Genomic DNA, 22,612 nt, shown 5'->3' on the forward strand with positions numbered 1-22,612 from the left:
TTTTTTTTTTTTTTTTTTTTTTGTTCCAAGGTGTTCTTCAGTTCTTCACTTTCCTTCAAGGACCCAAAAGGGTGGATATGAGGGGAAGAAGGAAATAACATGTCCTAATTTGAGAAATTAAAGATTAAATTTAAGAAGTTAAATGGTGGTGTTTTTATTTAGACAATAAACATTAACTGTGAAATCTGAGCAAGTCAAAGAATATGCTCATGAAGATGTGGCTTTTAAGTAGAGCCTTAGATGGTAAGTAGAATTTACTAAAGTACACATAGGGCCTTTCAATGAACATAGGTAAACACAGAACCTGTTACTTTTGAGGTACAATACAAGACCCTAAGAATATAACAAAGCTTGCCCTGTGTCTTGTGAACTAGCTGACACATGACTCCTGATGGCATTTGTCCTGTGATGAACACTGTACTGGGGGCCACGATTGCAGAGGAAATACAGAGCAAAGAGTGGATATTTCAACATTCTTCCAAGTTTGCAGAAATTGCTGGCTATTCTAACAAAAACTAGGCCCAATTCCAAAATTAGGCTGAAAAATGTGCAAAAGCAAATTGATTTTATGCTATTTCACTGAGTTTTGAAAGTTCTACTATCTATTTTCTTTTCCAACCAGTTGTCCCTGCTCCCACCACTCTTTGCTGCTTCCCTGATTGAAAGCTAGTTTATTACACCACAATGATACACACAGATATTTGTAGGCTGAGCCTCCTGTACGACACACACACACACACACACACACACACACACACACACACACACACACAGCAGAAGAGCTGGAGTACTCACTGTGATCGTTAATTCCTGATGCTTTGACCCACAATGTGCATACAAATTTCCATGGGCATTCATTAAAATTCCCATCAAGTAATTCTGAAGTGTGTATAGTTGCGAACCTCCTTGCCTGTTACAGCATTCATCAGGAAAAACAAATTACAGTCGATATAGAATTTTTTTCTTTTCTTGAAGTCCATTCAACTCACAGGAAGAAAAACCAATTTATTCCAAGTCTGTTGTATTTGTTGAGTCAGGAGACCTTTTTATGAAAACTGACAAATATGGTTTATATGTCATTATATCACTTGGCTTTTCATTTAGTTACTAGAGATTTTGATTCTATTACCTGGCTTTGTGGTGATGGTGATTAAACCCACGGCAATCGTCTCCAGGAGCAACCTCAGCAGCCCATACAGCTTTTGATTCTGAACTTCACTGTCATGAAATCGTTAACCTGGGATCATCACAGTTTACCATCTGGCTCATCTAGCTTAGTACCCTCGGACTGTGCCATCTGGGTGTTTCTTAGATCAACAGGCAAGCAAGTGGCACTGTCCTTCTGGATGATTCATAAAAGCCAGAACTTACTGATGGGCAAGAATGAATTTGCATGTAAAAAAGACGTAAGGGAAAAGGAGATGACTCACTTGGTTATGGGCTCACCATAGCAGCACAGGGACCTAAGTTGAGATCCCCAGCTCACATACAAATATCCAAGCACACCAGTGTACACCTGTAGTCCTAGCTCTGAGGAGGTGGAGACAGGGGCTTGCTGTCAACCAGTCCAACCAAATCAGTGAGCCAAATCCTGTCTGAAAAATCAGGTAGAGAGCCAGCAAGATGGCTGACTGGATAAAGCTGCTTGCTGCCAAGACTGCTGACCTACATTCAATCCTAGGACCCATAGAGTTAAGGGAGAAAACCAGCTCCTGTAGGTTTTCTCCATATGAATCAGCACACAAGGCATACGCACTACCCCTGTACAAAAGCACAAGTACCAAGGTAGAGAGTGAAAGAGGAAGACACCAGCAGTGACTTCCGACCTCCACATGTACCAGCATACGTGTGCATCTGTAGTCACAGCACAAGTATATACTCACACAACTTGTATACCCTCATAGACCACACACACACACACACACACACGATTTAAAAGTCCAAAAACTAGCTTCAGAAAAGAGTCTAGAGTTTTCACAGGTGGAAAAACACCAAATCTATGAAGGCTGGTTAACAGGAGAAAATGGGTCCTCTTTACTATGCCCACTATTACAATTCATGAAATTTGAAGGCAACAAGAGGTTTTTGAAATTGTTGACAGATATAAAGAAATAAATGTCTTCTTCATGACACATTAACTGTCGTCACCTTGCATCAATATAAAATAAATTAAGATCCAGGTAAATTCTTAAAATGCTCATCAGTTTTCTTGGCGCCTTAAACCCCATTAGTCAGACTATTGTTCACTGGGTCTGGAGAGGAGACAGCTTCATCAACAGCTAACCAGCTATTATTATAAAGGTCTTGATTAACCGGGGGAAGACTCTCTGGCCCCAGAACAGACTAACACCAACTGCTCTTGACGTGTGTGTTAGATGAAATAACTGCAAATTCGGAGTCAACAAAACATGATGATGCAGGGCTCTCGCTTCATCCAGTGGTCTATAGTGGTCTATAACCCAGGTTCTGTGGCATCCATCTGTAACCCTCACACCTCCTCACTTGACAGATGTTTACATGATCATACTAGTTATTTGTAGTTATTGTAACATAGATTTGGCTTCTTTATAAAGAAGGGGACAAGGAGGTTGCAAAGAAGGAAAAACTGCAGATTCATTAAGCTAAGTCAGTGGGGAAAAAATAATCCCTCTTTAATACATCCACCGTTGCCATTCATAAGACTTGCAAGCAGTAAGAGATTCGGGGATTGTTGGCAAATGTGAGAACATACATTTATATTTCCTGACATCAGAAAAAAGCCTTGAGGGAGAAATGGCTCCTGGATGGAATCGGCAGTGGAAAAGAACAGGAAGAGATGAAGAAGCAAAATCAACAAGACCAGCACCAGACCCAGGTTCTAGAGCAAAGCATCCTCAGGTATGTCTTTTCTGGGGTACTTCTCAGATCTCCTTCCCTAAAAGTGAGCTCATGGCCATGAAGAAAACTGAAAAGCTTAAATATGAGATGGGATTATTGGTAATGCCACAAACATAGATATCATAAGAGAAAGACATAGGGGAGGGGGCCAAAAGTTGTTTTCTCACCTATACACAGAAGATAGATGGCATGTTTTCCGTGTGTGTGTGTGTGTGTGTGTGTGTGTGTGTGTGTGTGTGTATGCACACATAGCTATCTTATGTGTGATAGAAGACAAAGGTTGAAGTTGGCACGTCTTTCTCAGTTGCCTCTTCCCTTATTTTTTAAATACATTTATTAATTTTTTGAGAGTTTTATACGGTGTATTTTGATCATACTCACCCCCAAGTTCTCCCAGATAAATCCCTTCCTCCCTACCTCCAGAACTTCATGTCCTCTTTTTTGCTGTTGTGTTTTTTTAAATAAGCCATGGGCTCCAAAGTGTGCTGACCTGGGTGTGGGGACCTCCACTGAAGCATGGTCAGACTGGCAGAAGCCACACCTTTGTACAAAACAGGATCTCCATCTCACAGAAACCACAAATTGCCCACAGCAGCTCCTCATTTAGAGGTGTGGACTCATATGCCCTTTCCCATTCCAGCTAGAATATTGTCTGGCTTGATACTGTGTAGTCTTGTGCATCAACGGCTGCGTTCAACATGTCTTGGTCCTTGGAACCTGATGGGGGACAGTGTGGCAATGGAGAAAGGACAGACACACATGCAGAAAGACTGGGATCAGGAAGGTTACATATGTTCTGTTACATATGTTCTGAAGCAGTTGCATGAACTGCCACAACAGCCTGAGAGCTCAGCAGGTTTACCATGATCTGCGCAGAAGGAGAAGTCAGCTGGTCTTGATAGGAGACTTCTGTAGGTGAGCGATCTCAGGCTGTAAATATTCAGGAGCAGGAAGCTACAATTGCTAGTTTTTGCACACACTTATCAATCATTTGTAAGTGTGCCAACTTGTGCACAAGAAAGCTTTGTCATTCTAAGCCTGACCTATAGGAATAAGGCTTTAGAAATTTTCCATAGGTCTCAAGCATTGGTCCTTGACATGGGCGTGTTCATGTCAACAATATGCATTCACTCAGTACTTCATATGCTCTCCATATATTCAACCTGGGCTTCCTCGGCTTCCCAAAGGCAATCACAGCTACCAAGTGCTCATGAACTCATGATCCTGTCATATACAGAAGACACTGTTTAACTCCAGTCCTCCCTGATGTCTGACTCTTCCACCCTCTCTTTCTTGGTCAATGTTTCTGTTGTTTTAGTGAGACACCATGACCAAAACAACCTGAAGAGGAAAGGGTTTAAATCGCTTACACTTCTACAACATTGTTCATCATCCAAGGAAGTCAGGATAGGAACTCAAACAGGGCAGGATACCAGAGCCAGGAGCTGATGCAGAGGCCATGGAGGGGTGCTGCTTACTGGCTTGTTCCCCATGGCTTGCTCAGCCTGCTTTCTTATAGAACCCAGAACCACTAGTCCAGGCATGGCACTACCCACAGGGGCTTCCCCACCAATCACTGATAAAGAAAATGTTGTATAGGCTTACCTACAGCCTGATCTTACAGAGGAATTTTCTTAATTGAAGTTCCTTCATCTCAGATGTGACAAATTGACAGAAGCCTATCCAGCACACTTTCTTTCTTGATGGTCCCTGAGTCTTGGGAAGAAAATGTAATATAAATGTTCTATTTGTGGCTTAGCACTCCATGGACACTTATAACCAGTTCTGAGTGTCTGTATTAACCACTGTCTGCTGTACAAAGAAATTTCTCTGATATAGTCTGAGCTCTGCACTCATCTATGAGTAGAGAGACACGAATTTTGAAGGCAATTTAATATTGTCAATTCTAGCAGAATAATAGTGGTTGTTCAACCATGGGATATGTGAGTCTCTGGGTTCTTGCCCAGATTTACAGTACCAAGCATAAATTTCCCCCCTGTGGAATAGGTCTTAAATCCAATCAGGTCATTGGTCCACCCATATTTTTTGAGACAGGATGTCTCATAGCATCAGCTAGGCTACTGACCAGCAAGCTGCTGGGATAACAAGTATGTACCATACTGTCCTGCTTTTAAGTAGATGTTGGGAACTTGAACTCAGATCCTCAAGCCTGTACAACAAGCACTTTATCCACTAAGCCCTCTTCCCAAGCCCCAAAAGATGAAATGTCTTGTGGCTTAATCATGACACTGACTTAAAAGCAACTCCTCCTTAAAAGATAAGGAACTTCCAGGACCTCACTAAACTGAGAAGGGTGGGAAAGGGCTGGGCAGGAGGTGTGGTGTCAGAGTCTACAGAAGGCCTGCCGTGACCACATTCTCCATGCTCACCAGGGAAGACAATCAGATCTCACTAGTCCTCAAAAGAACAATTTGGGAAAAAAGCTTTTTTTTTCCTGATGACTTCTACTGCACTTTCTCATTTACATGAAGCTTATATTTGATAGGTTAGACTTTTGGCTGCACTACCTTGCTTAGATGGCTTTAAATGAAGAACTCTTAAATTATAATGCAATTCAGATTTTTAAATCTATTATCCCCCAACACTAGTTGTTTGCTCAGTATGTTTCCCAACAGTAGATAATAAACAATAAACATTGTCTTTAAAAAAATCAAGGCCCAACTGCCTCTACAGTTGAACACTCCATCCATTCCGAGGCCTCCCTCGAACTGGAGCTTTGTACCCAGAGTCCATCCAGCTTAAGCTGATGATGTCTTTCTCCAGTCCCCAACTCAGGATCCTTATCTCTAATGACTCCCAGGCTAATCCCTGTAAAGCTCCCTGCCATGCTGACACCTCCTTGCTTCACCTCAGAACCTCCTTTTCCAGTCTTTCCACATAATGAACAGCTACAACTCTCCCTACACCTGATGATAATTGAAGTAGCTATGTACAGTCAGGCCGCAGGGACAGGTCCATGCAGCAATTCTCCATAATCCTAGAGTATTTACTAGGATTCTCCAGTTGCCTTTCAGCCTTGCCTGAATGCTCCAAGAAGCACATAGCTTCTAGCCATACTGATAGTGACTGTCTAGACAGAGCTCCTATCTGAGAAAGAATTTTAAAGAGGAAGGAGATGTTTAATGAGGTATAGAAGATATGCTGTCCCCATTTGGTCTTAATAGCCTTTAGAGAAAGACATCCATCACCTTTTGCAGAGAGATCTGACAAAAAGCAGACAGACAGGTATTCCCTCATCCAATTCTCTCAGTGACTACAAAATGTCACACAGCCACCACTGGGGACTGAAAAGGACTCTCACAGAGAGGTGTTATCTCTCATAGGAAGTCTTTAGCCATGTTCTGTTCCTTTGTTATTGCTCTAAAACCCTCCCACCTGCCTCTGTTCTCTTCACCAAACTGTCACTCAGGTGGCCTGTTTCCGTCATCTCACTGAACTTAATTTTGGACATTCAGGATGCTGTTATGTCATCAGGGCTCCTTAATGCGCACCAGATGAAGTTAGTCCACAAATATAAAGAAGAATAATAATAATTCTTTGAAAAGGGCTTCATTCAATTTATGAAGTATTTGCCTAAGCATGAACTCCTTTAATAGTCACAGCAGTCCTAAAAAGAAAACACTAGCAACTCCATGTCATAGATGAGGAAATGGCCTTAAAGAAGGTATGGGACTTTGTGCCCAGCCACAGGGCCCACAAGGAACAAGCCAAGCTCTAAAGCCAGAGCTCTGAAGCTAAGAAAGAAAAAGAGAACTTTGAGTGTAAATGTTTTGGAAGCAATGACACAGCTGATATGGGCAAGTACCTAGAAAAATCAACAAGGAGATTTTTAAAGGAACTGTCCTAAAGAGATGTATTTGCAAGGAATTAGTAAAGAATTCACATCTTTTATGGCCTTTGTTTTTAAAAATATGTACAAGACCAGAATGTTCCAAAACAAACTATGAGTGTGGGTAATCTGCGTGCCCTTGTCTGTATTTCAGCAGCCCTGCGAGGGCTCTGCACCCCAGGCTGCTGAACACTTTTCCCTCAGATATTTCTAAAGCTGTTAAAGAATCAGGTGCATGCTTTTCATCTTCCGCCTAAGTAACTACCGCAGTGCTTAAGAAGCTTTTATTACCAAAGAAATCAGTGGGTTCCTGCTAGTTCTCCTTAGCCAACTGCTACAGTGAAACCGAGCAACGCTGTGCCTCCTTCCCTGAGCAGAGAAAGAATCCAAGCGTCGCCTGTGATTTATCACTTAGGTGCCTGCTCAAGAGTGGCATTTGCCGTTCTGCCAGGCCCCTCAGCAAAAGGATAAGAGTTAAACAGGAGCATCAAAATAGAAATGATGCCATTACCTCAGGGTTCGCAACAAGGCCAGCCCCCGCCTGTGAAGTGTCCATTCCTTCTATGTTCATGGTTTGATGGCAGTTCACCTTTAGCTTCTTAATCTCTTCCACTACCCACAGTCTGTGGGCTTAGCTAGTCTGCTTGCACCATTCTCAGCCTCAGCTTCCTTGCTTGGAAGGTGGGGAAATTGGACCCACACCACCGGATTCTTGGGAATACAGTAATTTCCCTGACACACAGTAGGTGATTAATATAAATATATTGAGAAATACATAATACTATTCTTCCTTGAAAGTATAACTCAAAGGGCTAGGGAGCTGGCTAAAACCATTGCTGTGTAAGTGCTCTAGTTTAATTCCATGACCAAAAGCAACTTGAGGAAGAAAATGGCGTATTTGGCTTAGAAGTTACAGCCCATCGTTGGGGGAAACCAAGGCAGAAGAAGCCTAGAGGTAGGAATTGGAGCAGAGACTATGGAGGAATGCTACTTGCTGGCCTGTTTCCCCTGGCTTGCTCAGCTACCTTTCTTATGTAGCTCAAGTACACGTTCTATTAATTAACAGTAAAGAAAATTCCCCACAGATCAGTCCGATGGAGGAAATTCCTCAGCCTAGGGTCCCTCTTCCCAAGTCAGTCAAGTTGACAACCAAGATTAGTCATCACAGCAAATATGATGACCTGAGTTCGGATCGCCGGCATCTATGAAATAAAAAGCGGGCATGGCAGCCATACCTGTAGCCTTAGCAGTAGGGGCTGACACAGGTGGATGGGGAGGAAACCTTCATGCTGGCCAGCCAGTCTCACAAACTTCAAAAATAAAATAAACATTCCAGCCGGGCAGTGGTGGCGCACGCCTTTAATCCCAGCACTCGGGAGGCAGAGGCAGGCGGATCTCTGTGAGTTCAAGGGAAGCCTGGTCTACAGAGCAAGGACAGCCTTCCAAGGCAATACAGAGAAACCCTGTCTCGGAAATAAATAAATAAATAAACAAACAAACCTAAACATTCCAACATCAACTTCTGGCACTCATAAACACTCATGCACATGCACACATGGAGAGAGAGAGAGAGAGAGAGAGAGAGACAGAGACAGACAGACAGACAGACAGACAGACAGACAGACAGACAGAGAAACAGAGACAGAGAGAGAAGAGATATTAATTAGAATGAAAACAAGGTCTACAAAGGCTGAGCCTTAATTAATCCGGTACGTGGTAGAGGAGTACAGTTTAAAGCCAGCCTCTGCTATACAGTGAATTGGAGGCCAACCAGGCAGAGTGATACAAGACCCTATCTCAGAAAAAAAATGATTTTTTAAAGAAAAATTCAGCAAAATTAAAATATTGCCTAGAGCTTTATCCAGGTGGGTTTATTATTTGGCCTCATTCTCTCTCAATTCTTTGAGCACAAAAAAAAAACTATTTTTCTTTGTGTAACAGTATTACTGAGCTAGTGATCTTTCCATTTGGAAGTAACTTAGTAATATTCCCTCTAGCTTAAAGGCTAAAATGCTAATAGATTTTATTACTCTAGGACACTTAACTATGTACCAAGCACTGTGTACATATGTACACTTTATACATATATGTCATTAAATCCTACAACCACCTGTGAGGTGGTTAACAGAAAAATTAACATTTATAAGGGTTAACTCACTCCCATACCCCCACCAACACCCCCCCTTACACTGCTAAATATCTAACAGCTTGGGATTTAATCTGAATTCAAACTCCTAACCAAGAAACAGAACTGTGCCTCCAATCCTTCAGAAATATTCTAGAAATGTTAAATCCTGAGCACTCTGACAACAGGTTTTTTTGTTTTGTTTTGTTTTGTTTTTATTTCCAGTACAAGAAGTGGTTTTACCCTTAAAGGCGTCTCATTATTTAGTGTTCACCTGAGCATTTAACAAGAAGGAAAGGGCTCCAGGATTTCCAAACTCACACGTAACCTTGAAGTAAAGCCATGTCTTTTACTCATCCTTGGGTTTTTTTTTCCTCCAAAGGAAAACAACATTGCACAAACTATGTGGGTTTCCATGGTTTCTATCCCAGAATCACAACTGTAGCCCAGGAACATATTACTAAGTATTTTGCCGGGTTCCCTGATTAATACCTGAGGAGGCAATGCTCCCAGGAGAAAGCCACATTAGACATCTTCCCAAATCTTTGCTCAGAGCTTCAGTTTGCCTCTTAAAGGATCGCTGCTCGTCTTGTGACCTCTGAACCATTTACTTCATGATTGCTAGCACAGCTGCTCTGACCTCTTGGTCCAGGCCACAGTGCGCACAAACATATGGACTGGTATAGACATCTGGCACTTCATTGCTGTCCTGCACCCCACACCTCCTGGGACGTCCAGGATTTCCCACACATACACACGAAGTCTGCGAGGGATCTGTGCTCCTAGCAAACTGTCATTACCATCCTGGTCCTTTACTGCACCTGTCCTATAGCTCTCCATGACTGAAACTGCCTTCAGTCAAGCTCCTCTCCAGACACTTTTTACTTCTTGAACTGCGTCCAAAGACCTCCTGACTTTAATTGGCCCGTGCAGAGTGCCTGGCAGAAATGTCATAGGCATAAAATGTAAAAGGTTAACTGCCAAGGAGAATGGTGCAAACACACCGCATTCCCTTCGAGAAGAATAAGCTAAGCTACTTATGATTAAATGTTCGCTAAGCTTTTTATTCCACATTCCCAAGGACCCTTCTGACCTTTTGGCTTCTATTAATAAAGCTTCCATCGGCGCCCAAATAGTTAGAAACTGCTTTCTCCATATAGTGCCTTGGTCAAAGGTACTTGTGAAGTCTTAGATTTCTGTGTACTGTACATCCTAAGAAAAGCCAAGAAGTGGGCTGTGACAACAGCTGAAGCTGTGTCCCACAGAACCAAAAAAAAAAAAACCACCCACAAAGGGTGATAGAATATGAGACAACACATTTCTGCTCACTCTCATATAACAGGAATCCATTTGGTTAGCTCAGAAGACAGTAGGCAAGATTCACAAAGGGAAACCCACAATATACAAAGTTCATTCCTTCTTTGTTGCTTAATAATCTAATTTACCTAATGCAGAGTGGCTGTATCTTCGTGAAATTAGTGCCTCATAAAATAAGTGAGAGATTTGGATGAAAATAACACATTCTAAATATTTCTGCCTTCCTATTTTGACCCAGCTAAGTATATCTAACACAATATACCAGGGGCATAGTCAAGCTGTTCTCTGTGACAACATGAGAGAGAAGAGAATGAAAACGAGGAGGGTGAGAAGCCCACCCCTTGTCTCATTAAAGTTCTGTTGCCTAGAAACACTTACGAAGTTATTCTGAGGCAATTGCATGAGTCAAGATCATTCCAAGCATGTTTTTCACTCTCCATCTTTGACTAATTGGTTTACCAGATTTGTAATAGTTCATCTGCTGTTGTTTTTAATTTCCCAGATAGACCAGTTATTTTTAATTCAGGAACCTCGGTTTTAACTTAACCAAATAAGCTAAGTAAAAACCAAGCTTCCAACAAAAAAAGGAAACAAAGGCAGCCCATCACCAAACACACACACACACACACACACACACACACACACACACACACACACACACACACACACACACACTGCTCCATGTACTAAGAATAAACTCTGAATATATAGGTTATAAGAAGAGAAGTAGCTGATAGGTTCGATAGATGAGTGAATGAGTAGACTTTGAAATAGAATAGTAAACAACTCAAACCCAAATAAAAAAACCTCCTCAAACTTCTTTCAAAAACAAAAATAATAAGCACACAACTGTTGTGGGGCCAAGGGAAAGTTGTATGATAGCAGTGGCCCTCATTTGAGTTGTCGGTGACATGTTTTTAACATTTCACCATCACTTTACGTTCTTTCCCTCTCTCCATGCTCCTTTATTTTCTCAGCCCATCCCATGCCTTCTCTCTTGCTCATACCTAACAATCTCATCGTACCGCATCAGACACAGAGTTTGAAAGATAACTGACCCAGGATAAATACCCACCACTGTGGTAGGGTGAAAGGTAGACAAGAGAGAACAACTTCTGAGGGTGCCTCCATGACACCACTTCAACCCAATGATGCCAGCATCCCAAGCACTACCCTAAGCCATCCTACAAAGACAGTCCCAACCTAGTTCTACACATAACCAGGAAAGAACAGAACGTTACAAAGGTATTAACAGCCAGGCCTGAGAAGGCTGATTTTGGACTCAACGTGTTCTTGAGATATTTCATTGAATTTGCCCTTCTACTCTTTTTGAAGGTGACTCCAGAGCCACATACTCCCTACAGAAAACACATATATCTGTATTTGCCTCTCTTTAGACCCCTTAACTTTTCAAAGTATTTTTACATTTATTTTCTCATTCTAAATGGCATCCCACGTCTTAAAACACAGATTTAAGAGCCTTGGAAGGAATTGTAGACCCTTGGCTCTGACGATGTAAGGAAACATGGGAAAAAGCAGGAAGTGAATTGACTTCAAGGATCCAACCTCTAAGTCTTGGTTACAGAAAAAAGAAAATTTTCAAAAGCAGGGATGTTGCATCAGAGGAAGAAGGGTCTGTGCTGCCATGAGTATCAGGCTCTTCCATTTCTAGGAAGTGTTTACCAACTTGAAGACGAACCACACCCACTCCTTGCAATAGCATCCTTTGTCTGTCCTACAAGTATTACTGAGTTGGTTTGGACCACCCACAGTGGACTGCCCCCCACCAGTTGGTTATCAGATGTTATATTAGGATTGGAATTTATTCTTGTTGGTCTTCAAATTTAAAAAAAACAACTCTCTTCTTGAAATCAAGCAAGAACAATAACACTAAGAAACAAAGTAACACAGAAGCGCATAGAAAATATAGAAGCTACTCTGTGACACATTAGAGATAAATGTTAAGGGTTACATAGCTCAAAGCCAGTGACCATTTCTGAATGAAGAAAGTCAATGGCTCTATATATCCATGACTATCCTTTTCCACATCATTGAATAGTTTCAAATGGCTTCTGTACTGGAAAGACTTTTCTCCCCCACCCAACTTCACCTTTTTTATTTAAATATTTAAAATTGATTTGAAATATTTGTGAGTAGTTAAATTGTCATTACTTATACAAAACACATAATTTTAACATATAATATGAAAATGCCTACTTACATTGCCAATAAAAATGTCTTAGGGTTTGCAAAATAAAACACTGTCCTTAGAATTTGAGCAAAGTTCTGGGCAGGGTAATACGCTTCTGTAATACCAGTCTCTGGAGATGGAGGCAGGAAGATCAGATTTTCAAGGATAACATGATCTACCGTAAGGAGTTCAAAGCCAGACAGTGCTACATAAGACTCAGAAATGAATGAATGAATGATTAAAAGAAATAAATGCCTCTGAGAAAACTTTAACAGAGTGTTAAGGTCCTCCCTCAGTATTGGCACAAACATCTAAATTTAACTTGTGGAAGAAACAAAACGTAGAAGAAAAACAGATAAAGTGGGGGAAGTAAAACTTTCAGAGCAGCAGATGATGTGTCCTCAGACCATTGTCAGCATCTTTTCTCCTCAGATTTTGTTATTATTATTCTCTCATATATTACAAAGTTTCCCCTCCTTCCCCTCTCCCAGCCTCTCACCCCATCTCTCCTTCCCCCCATATTCATTCCCCCTCCAACTCTCCTCAGAAAAGATCTTGAGACATGATCTTACCAAGTAGGTATTATTGGAACTTGGAACCATGCTAGGCTTGAAATCTCAGAGCTCGCCCCCCCCACCTCTCTTTCCCTGCTGCTGAGATTAAAGTTCACTATGCCTGACCCTTCCCTAAGTTTATAACAATGAGGGGGTAGCTGAATCATGGGGGGGCAATCTTCAGCTAATTTACAGTATGCTGGCTGCAACAGTACTTGAAAGTCACTGGAGGAACTCAAGACACCTAGGCAGAGATCAAAACTAGTTATTATTACAATTATTTTGCTCTTGCTAAGTGTTTGGCAAGTACTACTAGATTATCACATGCCCTAATTAAAATCTACACAGTCCATTGCTGTCCTGTCAGAGTATTTGAGAAGCCCCAACCTAACCAATTCCCTTTTCCACAACAGTCTAGAGTGCGTATTTATTGGCATTCATTTGAAAATGACTTTTCTAATAATTTATTTACGGTGTGAATGATTTTCTAAAAACCAGTTTTGTTTTTCATAGTGTATGATAATTGACACTTTTAATATACAAACCTTATTCTGATTGAGCAAATAGGGTTCTCTGTGAACTCACTCTACTCTAATGTCACTTGTCTGTAGAGCAGTGAGTGGCAAACCATGATGGTCCTATCAGCCTGTCCAATAGTTGCGACTATTTACAGAATTTTATTAGGAGACCAAACTCATCCTTGCACAAGCTGTCTGCATATGATTATAAATTATTTAGCTCTCAACCATCTGCTGTTTCCAGCCCTCAGCACAGGCTGTCATTTGTTTCCACCCCATTGTATTGCCTCTCAACTTGTAGTCATCTGAGAGCTGCATTGTGTCCCTTGCCCTATTCTTAAATGCTCAGGATTAGGGTCAATGATCTAGCTCAGGGCAAACTGCATGTTTGCTGTTATGTGTACCCTTTCTTTCTGACTTAGTTACCCATAGCATGTGACTGTTACCCTGGTAGGTGGGTCTTCTTTATTATATACATACCTTTTTACAATGAACAGCAATTCGTTATAAATTCATTGGCTTTTATTACGTGTCTGTGCAATATGCATCAGCTTTTTGATATTCCTTTATGTCAGGTGAGTCAAACAAATAAAGTTGACATGTAATTACATTCTTAGTAAAGATGTTATTAGTGCTTCAATTTTTAAAATAAAATAATTTTTTAATCTCATATCCTCAATTTTATTTTTGTTTGCTTCTTTTGGGGATGGGGGTCTCACATTATAGCCCAGGCTAGCCTTAAATTCATAATAATATCTGTACCTCTCCTCCTGGTTGCTAGGATTATCAGCATGAGTCAATGTACCAGATCATATTTTTAATTGTATTAGGAAAATCAAGTTTGGGTGGTATCACAATATATTTAACCTATGCCCCACTAGCAGTAACTAATGTTTCCAGTGAATATAATCTGACTAAGGTTATCAATTGTGTATAATCAATAATATCCACTGAGTTTCCAGAGGGATTCACTCAAAAGCTATGATTTTAAAAAATAAATTAAAGGATTGTCCTTTTTCATCAGAAGTTTTAGTCACTGAATTGTCATTAATATTTTTCTAACTAAAAAATAACTAGGCAAAAATCTATGAGCTGTCAATATAACCAAGTCAGATTTCACGTATTTCATTAGGAAGCCTGGTGAGTCTTTTCATCACTAGGAGAAAAAACTTGTTTTTCTTCTGCTTCATTGCCCAAAATGCAAAATACTACTGAAAAATTTTTCAGCTCAATGAAAGAAACTCAAAATCTGTCACATCTTGCCTTCTTCCCCATGAAGTTACACAGTGGCTAGTACACTCGTTCTGTTGATTTAAAGGAGTCTACCTAAATGCTTTTTAGTATCATATTAAAAGTCTCATTTACCTCACACAGAAAAATCTTAACTGAGGATACCAGAGGACAGAGAAAGCCTGATCCTTTCCATTTGTTCCTTTGCATATGCTTGGCAGTATGAAAAAAAACAACAACAACAACAAAACAGTCATGGCATTCCAAATTAGGTATGAGAGATAATGGGAGGGCAAGCAGAAGCGGCTCTATTTTAAAGATACGATCTGAAAGCTACAGACATTTACTAGTATCCTACACCGTCTGAATACACAAGAGAATGGGACATCTAACCTACCTCCAGATATCCATCGAGGTAGATGAAGCTCAGTGATATATACTACTAGAAAAGAAAAGAGGAATGGATTTGGGAGCACAAGGACTAAGGTTCTCAAAATAGAGTCAAACCAGGGATGGTGGTATGCACTTGCAATCCCAGTACTGGAAAATAGAAGCAGGAGGACTTCGTAGAAAGTTCAAGGCCAACTTGGTCCGTATGCAAGTTCAGACCAGGCAGAGACATATAGTAAGACCTTGTCACAAAAAAAAAAAGAAAGAAAGAAGAGAAAAACTTAGAGCAGGATGTTCTTTCTGCCAATATCCATCAGAGGACTCCATCACAAAAATGACGGCAAAGCTGACGCTGGAGAAGTGGTTGCAACAGTATTTTTTTAAGGACGAAGCTTGAGATGGAAGCATTCCTTAACGAGGACATTACCCTTTTCTCTTCCTCTGTCTGCTGAGGCAGGGTGGACCATCTATGACAATCCCAGTGAGTGAAAAAGTGTTGGTAGCCAGGACTACCTTCACTTTGTTACCGTGAACAATAACACGTCCCTTTTGTACTGCTAATCAAAATGAATGTCATATCTTAAGTTCACAGAAATAAAGTTTCAGTTTTAAGGCTTATTCCCATGGTGGCTAACTGAGAAAGACTAGGTGGAAATCTGTTTTTAAATTCCATCCCTCCTCAGACTACCTAGGAACCTCAGGGTCAGTTGCCTTTTTTAGGTGACCTGCTTGCTCATATCTCCAGTGGAACTAGCAAACTGTAAACTTTTGAATTGTATTGGTGATTATTTTTACCCCGTGAGATAGTCTGTTTGGCCACTAATGGTGAACTTCATCAGACTGTTAGTCCTTGCTAATGCCACCAAAAACTAAAAGAGATAAATGGACCCTTAGTTGCAGAAAAATTGCCTTCTGAAATTACCTCTTCTTGACATATCCAGAATTTAGGTGCCTTTTTCTCTAAGACAAAAAAAAGGTTTCTTGTTGAAATTGGATTGAGGACATTATCTCCCAATCATTAAGGGAGGTTATTACCAGAACAGAGCACAAAATGAAAGTCACCTGTTTTCACATAGGGAGTTCTTTGAAATAGCCCTCTTTTCCCCCTGAGCAAATGGACAAGGAGAAGAAGGATTCCAATAATGGATAGCTTTCTCCAGTGCTCTGTTTGTCTAAATTGGCAGATGATGCCTGCCTACCAGCTCTCAGAAGTTAAGGGAGATGCTGACTCATCCATCAGGTCCCACCTCACAGCCCAGAGGTACCAGAAAGGAGAGGGTTTTTCCAGTGCTGCCTCCCTCTCACTAAACCGAATCAGCAATTCAAAGAGCTCAGTTCCCATTCTGAAAGGTTATACTTTCTAAAGACCAGAGGACAGCACTTAAGGAAATTCTAAGCCATGCACTGAACTGTAGTCAGGGAAAAGTTAAACTTAGCCCTAGAAGCATCCCTATATGATTTTCTTATTTAAAAAATTAACTCTTAAGCCGGGCATTGGTGGCGCACGCCTTTAATCCCAGCACTCGGGAGGCAGAGGCAGGCAGATCTCTGTGAGTTCGAGGCCAGCCTGGTCTACAGAGCAAGTTCCAGGACAGCCTCCAAAGCCACAGAGAAACCCTGTCTCGAAAAACCAAAAAAAAAAATTAACTCTTCAGTGTATTATGCATATATACCAATATGTGTATTACACATGTACAGATATAGGGATATACAGCTATATATACATGTATGTGCTTGTAAATGTGTGCATATGCACAAGTATGTAGCTCTTCAATATCTCAGTTACTGTTTTAGGTCTGCTTACATTATTTTATGTGTATGTGTATTTAGCTTGCATGTATAGATGTGTGCCAAGTGCATGCCTACTGTAACTCGCAGAGGTCAGGAATAGTCATTGGATTCTCTGGAACTGGATTATGAGCCACCACGTTGGTTAGGGAAGCTGACCCAGGTCCTCTGCAAGAGCTCTTAATCACTGAGCCATCATTCTAGTCCCTCACTATCTCATTTATGAGAGCTCATGTCTTTCTCTTTCCAGGATTGGTCTGAGTCCCTAAGGCAAGAACTATATTATTTAACATTTAAAGCAGAAATAAGTATGTTCTTATATGGCCATTGAATTGGAGTCGGGGGGCAGGCAGATGCATTCATATGTATATCGGAAAGGGGAAAAATAGGGTCATTGATTGGGGGGTGGGCAGCCAGATCCACATATATGTATTTTGGAAAGAGGGAAAAAAAAAGAGAGAAGGAAGAGGCAGTAATGAAAATTTTAAAACACAGAGCAAGGTGATGGACAAAACTTTCCTAAGACGTGTAGCAGGAATATTACAATCCTCCAGGCATTGTCTTATGAGAGAACTGTTTCTGTACACTGTGGGATATTTAGGAAAAACCCGGTCTCTGCTTTAGAAGATTCCAGCAGCACTCCAGTACCCAACCATGACAACCAAAAAGCATCTTCAGATTTTGCAAACATCCCAGGCAGACCTGAGAACCATTCTACCAGGAATATTCAAAAAGTGTTCTTGCCTTCTGGTTGTAACACTAATATACACCTCAATGGTTCTCACACTCCTGATGTGTTGTCAAGTATAGCAATTAGCAGACTACCTCCCTTTCGTTTTTTAATTAATTAAATTTATTTATTTATTTTTACAACCCTACTCAGGTTTCCCATCCCTCCTCTCTCCCCCCACTCCCTCCCCCACCTCTCCTCTGCCCCCGACCCTGAATCCACTCTCTTTCTGTTCAGAAAGGGGCAGGCTTCCCATGGGTGTCAACAAAGCATGGCATATCAAATTGAGGTAGGAATGATCTTCTCCCCTCATGTTAAGGCTTGGTAAGGCAACCTAGTATGAGGAATAACTTCCCAAAAGCATCAGCATTAGGCCAGCTTCCACTGCTAGGAGTCCCACAAGTAGACCAAGCTGTACAACTGTCTCACATATATAGAGGACCCAGGTCAATCCCATGTGGTTTCCTTGAGCCCAGGTTAGTTGTCTCTGTGGGTTCCCTTGTGACTACCTCCCTTTCTATTGTTGACTTTCTGTTAGGCTTTTAGAGAGAGAGAATATAGGTCAAGAGAAGGAGATGCTGAGATGGTGACAGATACATTAACAACAAAGGGAGCATTTTGACAGATGTCTAAAGTAAGAGGCTTCAGTCCCACCAGATAAAGCAAGCTGGTCATACAAGACTTAGACTGCATAACAAGGGACACTCTGTTGTATGTGAGAGTGGGGCTTATGTCAATGTGTGGCACAGGCAATGTGACAGCAGTCGAGCTGTCTTTGACCTCAAGGTGGCAAGGGATAGAGTAGGGACTGAGTGTGTTCCCACCCTGCTCTCTACCGTCCCTGCTACATAGGGATCTGAGTTCCAGGATACTTCTGAATCGTGAGCAAGTGGAGGGACCCTGAGAATTTCTAGTTCTTTATTCTCAGTCACTGTTCTTTACATTCCCACCACTAAGAAGACATCCCAATCATAGAGGAAGCTTTCAGAGAAAAAACAAATCTCTACCATTTATCTCTTCATGGTAACATCCATACATAAGGGACATAAGTAAGAAATAAAGACGAAATAATAAAAAGCTAAGTTTTTGCACTCAGTGGAAACTACAAAAGAAAGTCCCCATCAATAAACTCCTCCTGCCAGAGGTTGCTAAGTAATTTACCAACAAGACATTTCCTTACTATGCTGGTTGGAACCAAGAAAAGAGAACTGGGAGGGGAGCATTTGTTCTGTTTGGTTTTCACAAGCGTTGTGGTGTGTCATTGGACCGATGTCTCCTAGTAATACATCTTTCACCTGAGACTTAAAAAGCTTCAGAAACATTTATTAGCAAAGACTCTGATGGGGTTAGCAAGCCTCAAGGCTCCTATTCTAATCATATTATTCTAAAAGCATTTATGTGACTCCCACAGCATTACCTTATCCAGTGCCTTTTCTTCAGAGGGAAAAAATACCTGATGCCAGTGCATGTCATAATTCGCCACAATGACACTGGCCAGGCAGACTAAGAAATGAATCAGGAAGAGGGAGAGACAGGAAGAAAGCAGCATCTGCTGTACAATCTACTTCTGTTTCTCAGCTAAGCCCTGGTGGATATTTAACATTGACCAGACCTCTGGCAATCTTGATATTTTAAAAAATACATATTTATTTACTTGTTAGGGAGTGGTAGGGGATCTACACATGCTGCGGTGTGACTGCAGATGTCAGTTCCCTCCTCCTACCACGTGGACCCTAAGGATCAAACTCGGTCGACAGGACTGGGCAGCAAGCCCCTTTGTGCTCCATGCCATCCGGCAGGTCTCAAGCTTGGAATTTTTATCTATCACTTTTTCTTTCTAGGAAATCGTACCCATGCATGTAGCTATACAGACTTCCTGCTTCCAAATTCATGTTTTCAAACCCAGACCCTATCACCCCTATACCACACTTGACTGTCTGAGATTTAACTGAGCCCACCAGTCTTCTGACTTCATCTTCTTTTTTTTTTTTTTTTTTTTTTTTTTTGGTTTTTACGAGACAGGGTTTCTCTGTATTGTTTTGGAGGCTGTTGGTCCAGCCTGGCCTCGAACTCACAGAGATCCGCCTGCCTCTGCCTCCCGAGTACTGGGATTAAAGGCGTGCGCCACCACCGCCCGGCGTTGGCTTCATCTTCTAAAGAGTTGCACTTGCCGGTTTCTAGCTACTTGGGTCCTAACATGTCATGGTTCTTCTCATCTCTGCTCCCACACACACACACCTGTACTCTATAATCCATCAACAAATTCTGGAGCCTCTCTCTTTTAACTATTTCCAGAACCCCACCATTTCTCACCCGTCTATCAGCAACCACCTTAGATTAGGGCATCTTCATCCAGACTATTAACAACAGATACCCATGCTTGCCTCTCCCATCCAAGTAGTAACCAGACCTGACCCCACTTAGCTTCTGAGAGTGATATGGCAATTGACCTTCCAGTTCACCAACCTGTCTATGTCCAAGGTCTCCTCTTCACTTATCAACTCTCTCCTCCTTACTCTTTCTACTCTTACCTCAAGATTTTTAGGTACCCTGCTCTCTGGGGAGCATTGTTTATGCCCTAACCTCATTTATTTTCACAAATAATATTTCTTTAAAGTGACTTTCCTGGACAATGTTGTTTGCCTTTTATCCTGGTAATCAATTATACTGCTTTTTTCATAGAAATATTTTTCTTTATATACAAATATATATGGGCTTATATACACATACATTACTATATTTATCTATGAAGAAAGTAGGTATGCATGCATATTTACACTTGTTAAGGCAGGGGCTGACAAACTATAGCCTAGAACCTATCTAACTCTGGCCTGTATTTTTATGGAAACAAAATAGGAATGGCATACACCACACACACACACACACACATGCACACACACACTTATAAAATTAAAGGGTTATACAGCAAAACTAAGGGGAAATGAATGAGTGAGTGAGTGAATGAATGAATGAATTAATGCATAAGCCATACGTGGACTATAAACCTAAAACATTTTGCATCAGGTTTTTCACAGAACAACCCTGCCAGCCTGTGTATTAATGTATTATTCCCTGATAGAAAGCCAACTTCTCCATTTTTCACTATCATATCAACACCATATAGAGTACTTCCTGGAACAATGAAGGCACTAAATAAACATTTTAATGTAGGTGCATAAATGAATGGCAACAATGATTAGTCTTAGTAATCAGTCTCAGATCACACAGGAAGTTGGCAAATGAAGCAGAATTCCAGCCTACATTTCTTTCATTCTACAGCTGGATCCTGAAATTCAGGCACTGTAGTCATTTGAACCTCCTTTGTTTCTACCCAGGTTCCCCTATATATGTATGACACATATATTAGGAAAAGAACTCTTAGGTAGGTGGTAAAAGGAGACAAAAGTGGACTGTGTTGTGGAAAGCCTTGGGAATTCACTCGTGAATAAGCTTATGCCTGCCACCTGCCTTGTTCAACTGGCTTTCATTCTCATCCTCTCTTCTACCTTTACCCAGCATCCGATTAAAACAAGGCAAGCAAGGCTATTCTCATGCATGCTGCAAAACTGAGTTTTGAGGAGGTTTAAGAAACTGACTATAATACATAGCAAAAACTACAGGATCCAAATTTATCACTTTTAGTGGTTCCCAAACTGAACCAACACCCATTTCATTATTCAGCACACATTTAATAATTCTGTCAATGGGAAAATGCTACCAGAGATCTGGAAGAATTTTTTGAATTGCAGGAATCTCCTAGAAACTCCTAATAAGCCAGGAGTACTATAATTCACTTGAAGTTCTATGGTGTGCAGGAAAACCTCCTCAGCTACAAATGGCCTACAAACGGGCAGAGGCAGCATCAGTATCAGAACCTAGAGTTAAAGCAATGACTAGAATAGCCAAGACAATCACATCCTGGGATTTTTATTGCTGTGACAATAACCTAAGATTTTAGAGCAGCCAGGCCCATGGCCATCTTTAAGGAGGAAGCCAAGAGAACTGACAAGTATATCAGCTGACATGAATCTCCACAGTTGTCATCTCTTGAACCAGCTGCTACATCAAATCAGCTGTCCTCTGAGACAGCTGACTTCCGAGTTCAGAGTGTCTAAGACTACATGCATTTCATGGCTTAAGGGCTAGCCTTAGTAACTGCAACTGCCAGGGTTCATGGCATCATGCAGGGAAGAGGTCATAATGACACATCCTGGAGCTCATCTGAATGCTGGTTATGAATTCAGTGTATTGTAACAGTCCATTTTCAAATGTGTGTCTCTGACTAATTCCCTTGTGTATTATCAGGACATACATATCTACTCCCTGCCCACCTCCTCAACTCCCCAATCTGCTATCACACCACAGAAAATGTAGTCTCTGTAATAGAAATGGGATTACATCCATTTCTCCATCTCTTCACCCTACTCAGAAAATAGCACAGTGCTCAAGGAGCCTAAAACAGTGTCATTTTGATGTTAGAATATGCTAGGGCTGGAGGTGGTGGTGCACACCTTTAATCCCAGCACTCAAGAGGCTGAGGCAGTGGATCTCTGTGAGTCCTAGGCCAGCCTGGTCTACACAGTGAGTTCCAGTACAGTAATGCAGTGACAGCTACACAGTGACACCCTGTCTTTTAAAAACAGGAATTTACCCATTAAATACATATGATTATTAAGTTAAATTTAATAATAATATTTTTTCTAAATATTTGCAGACTTGAGTAAAAACCTTAAATCACTATTCAATTACAAATGTACTATTTCTTTGAGTTAATCTCTCTCTCTCTTACTCTTGCTCTCTCTCCCTCCCTCCCTCCTTCTCTCCTTCCTACCCTCTCATATTGAAACAACATTTCTTGTAGCTCAGGCTAGCCTCAAACCCTCAGTCTTCCAGCCTCAGCCTCATAAGTGCTGTAATCACCTCTGTGCTGCCACATTCGGCTTAAAAAGTCTCTTTACAAAATAAATTATTCTGATTGATATGGAAGCAACATTAGTCATTCACTAATGTGCTAATTAGTTTTTTCATCACAATGACAAAGG

The 22,612-nt window shown here is 41.1% G+C and overlaps 1 protein-coding gene across 2 annotated transcripts in view; it reads left to right on the top strand.

Annotated features, from left to right (window-relative positions):
- Palmd (palmdelphin) overlaps window positions 1-22,612 on the top strand; it is a 49,120-nt gene that overhangs the window by 17,289 nt on the left and 9,219 nt on the right. For both annotated transcript variants that reach the window (XM_040751975.1, XM_040751974.1), the window contains one exon: window positions 2,753-2,877. In XM_040751975.1, coding sequence (XP_040607909.1) covers window positions 2,816-2,877 — 62 coding nt within the window. In that variant the 5' untranslated portion in view covers window positions 2,753-2,815. The remainder of the gene's footprint in view (window positions 1-2,752; window positions 2,878-22,612) is intronic.

The sequence above is a fragment of the Mesocricetus auratus genome, unplaced genomic scaffold, assembly GCF_017639785.1.
Source record: "Mesocricetus auratus isolate SY011 unplaced genomic scaffold, BCM_Maur_2.0 Super-Scaffold_100009, whole genome shotgun sequence".
NCBI lineage: Eukaryota > Metazoa > Chordata > Mammalia > Rodentia > Cricetidae > Mesocricetus > Mesocricetus auratus.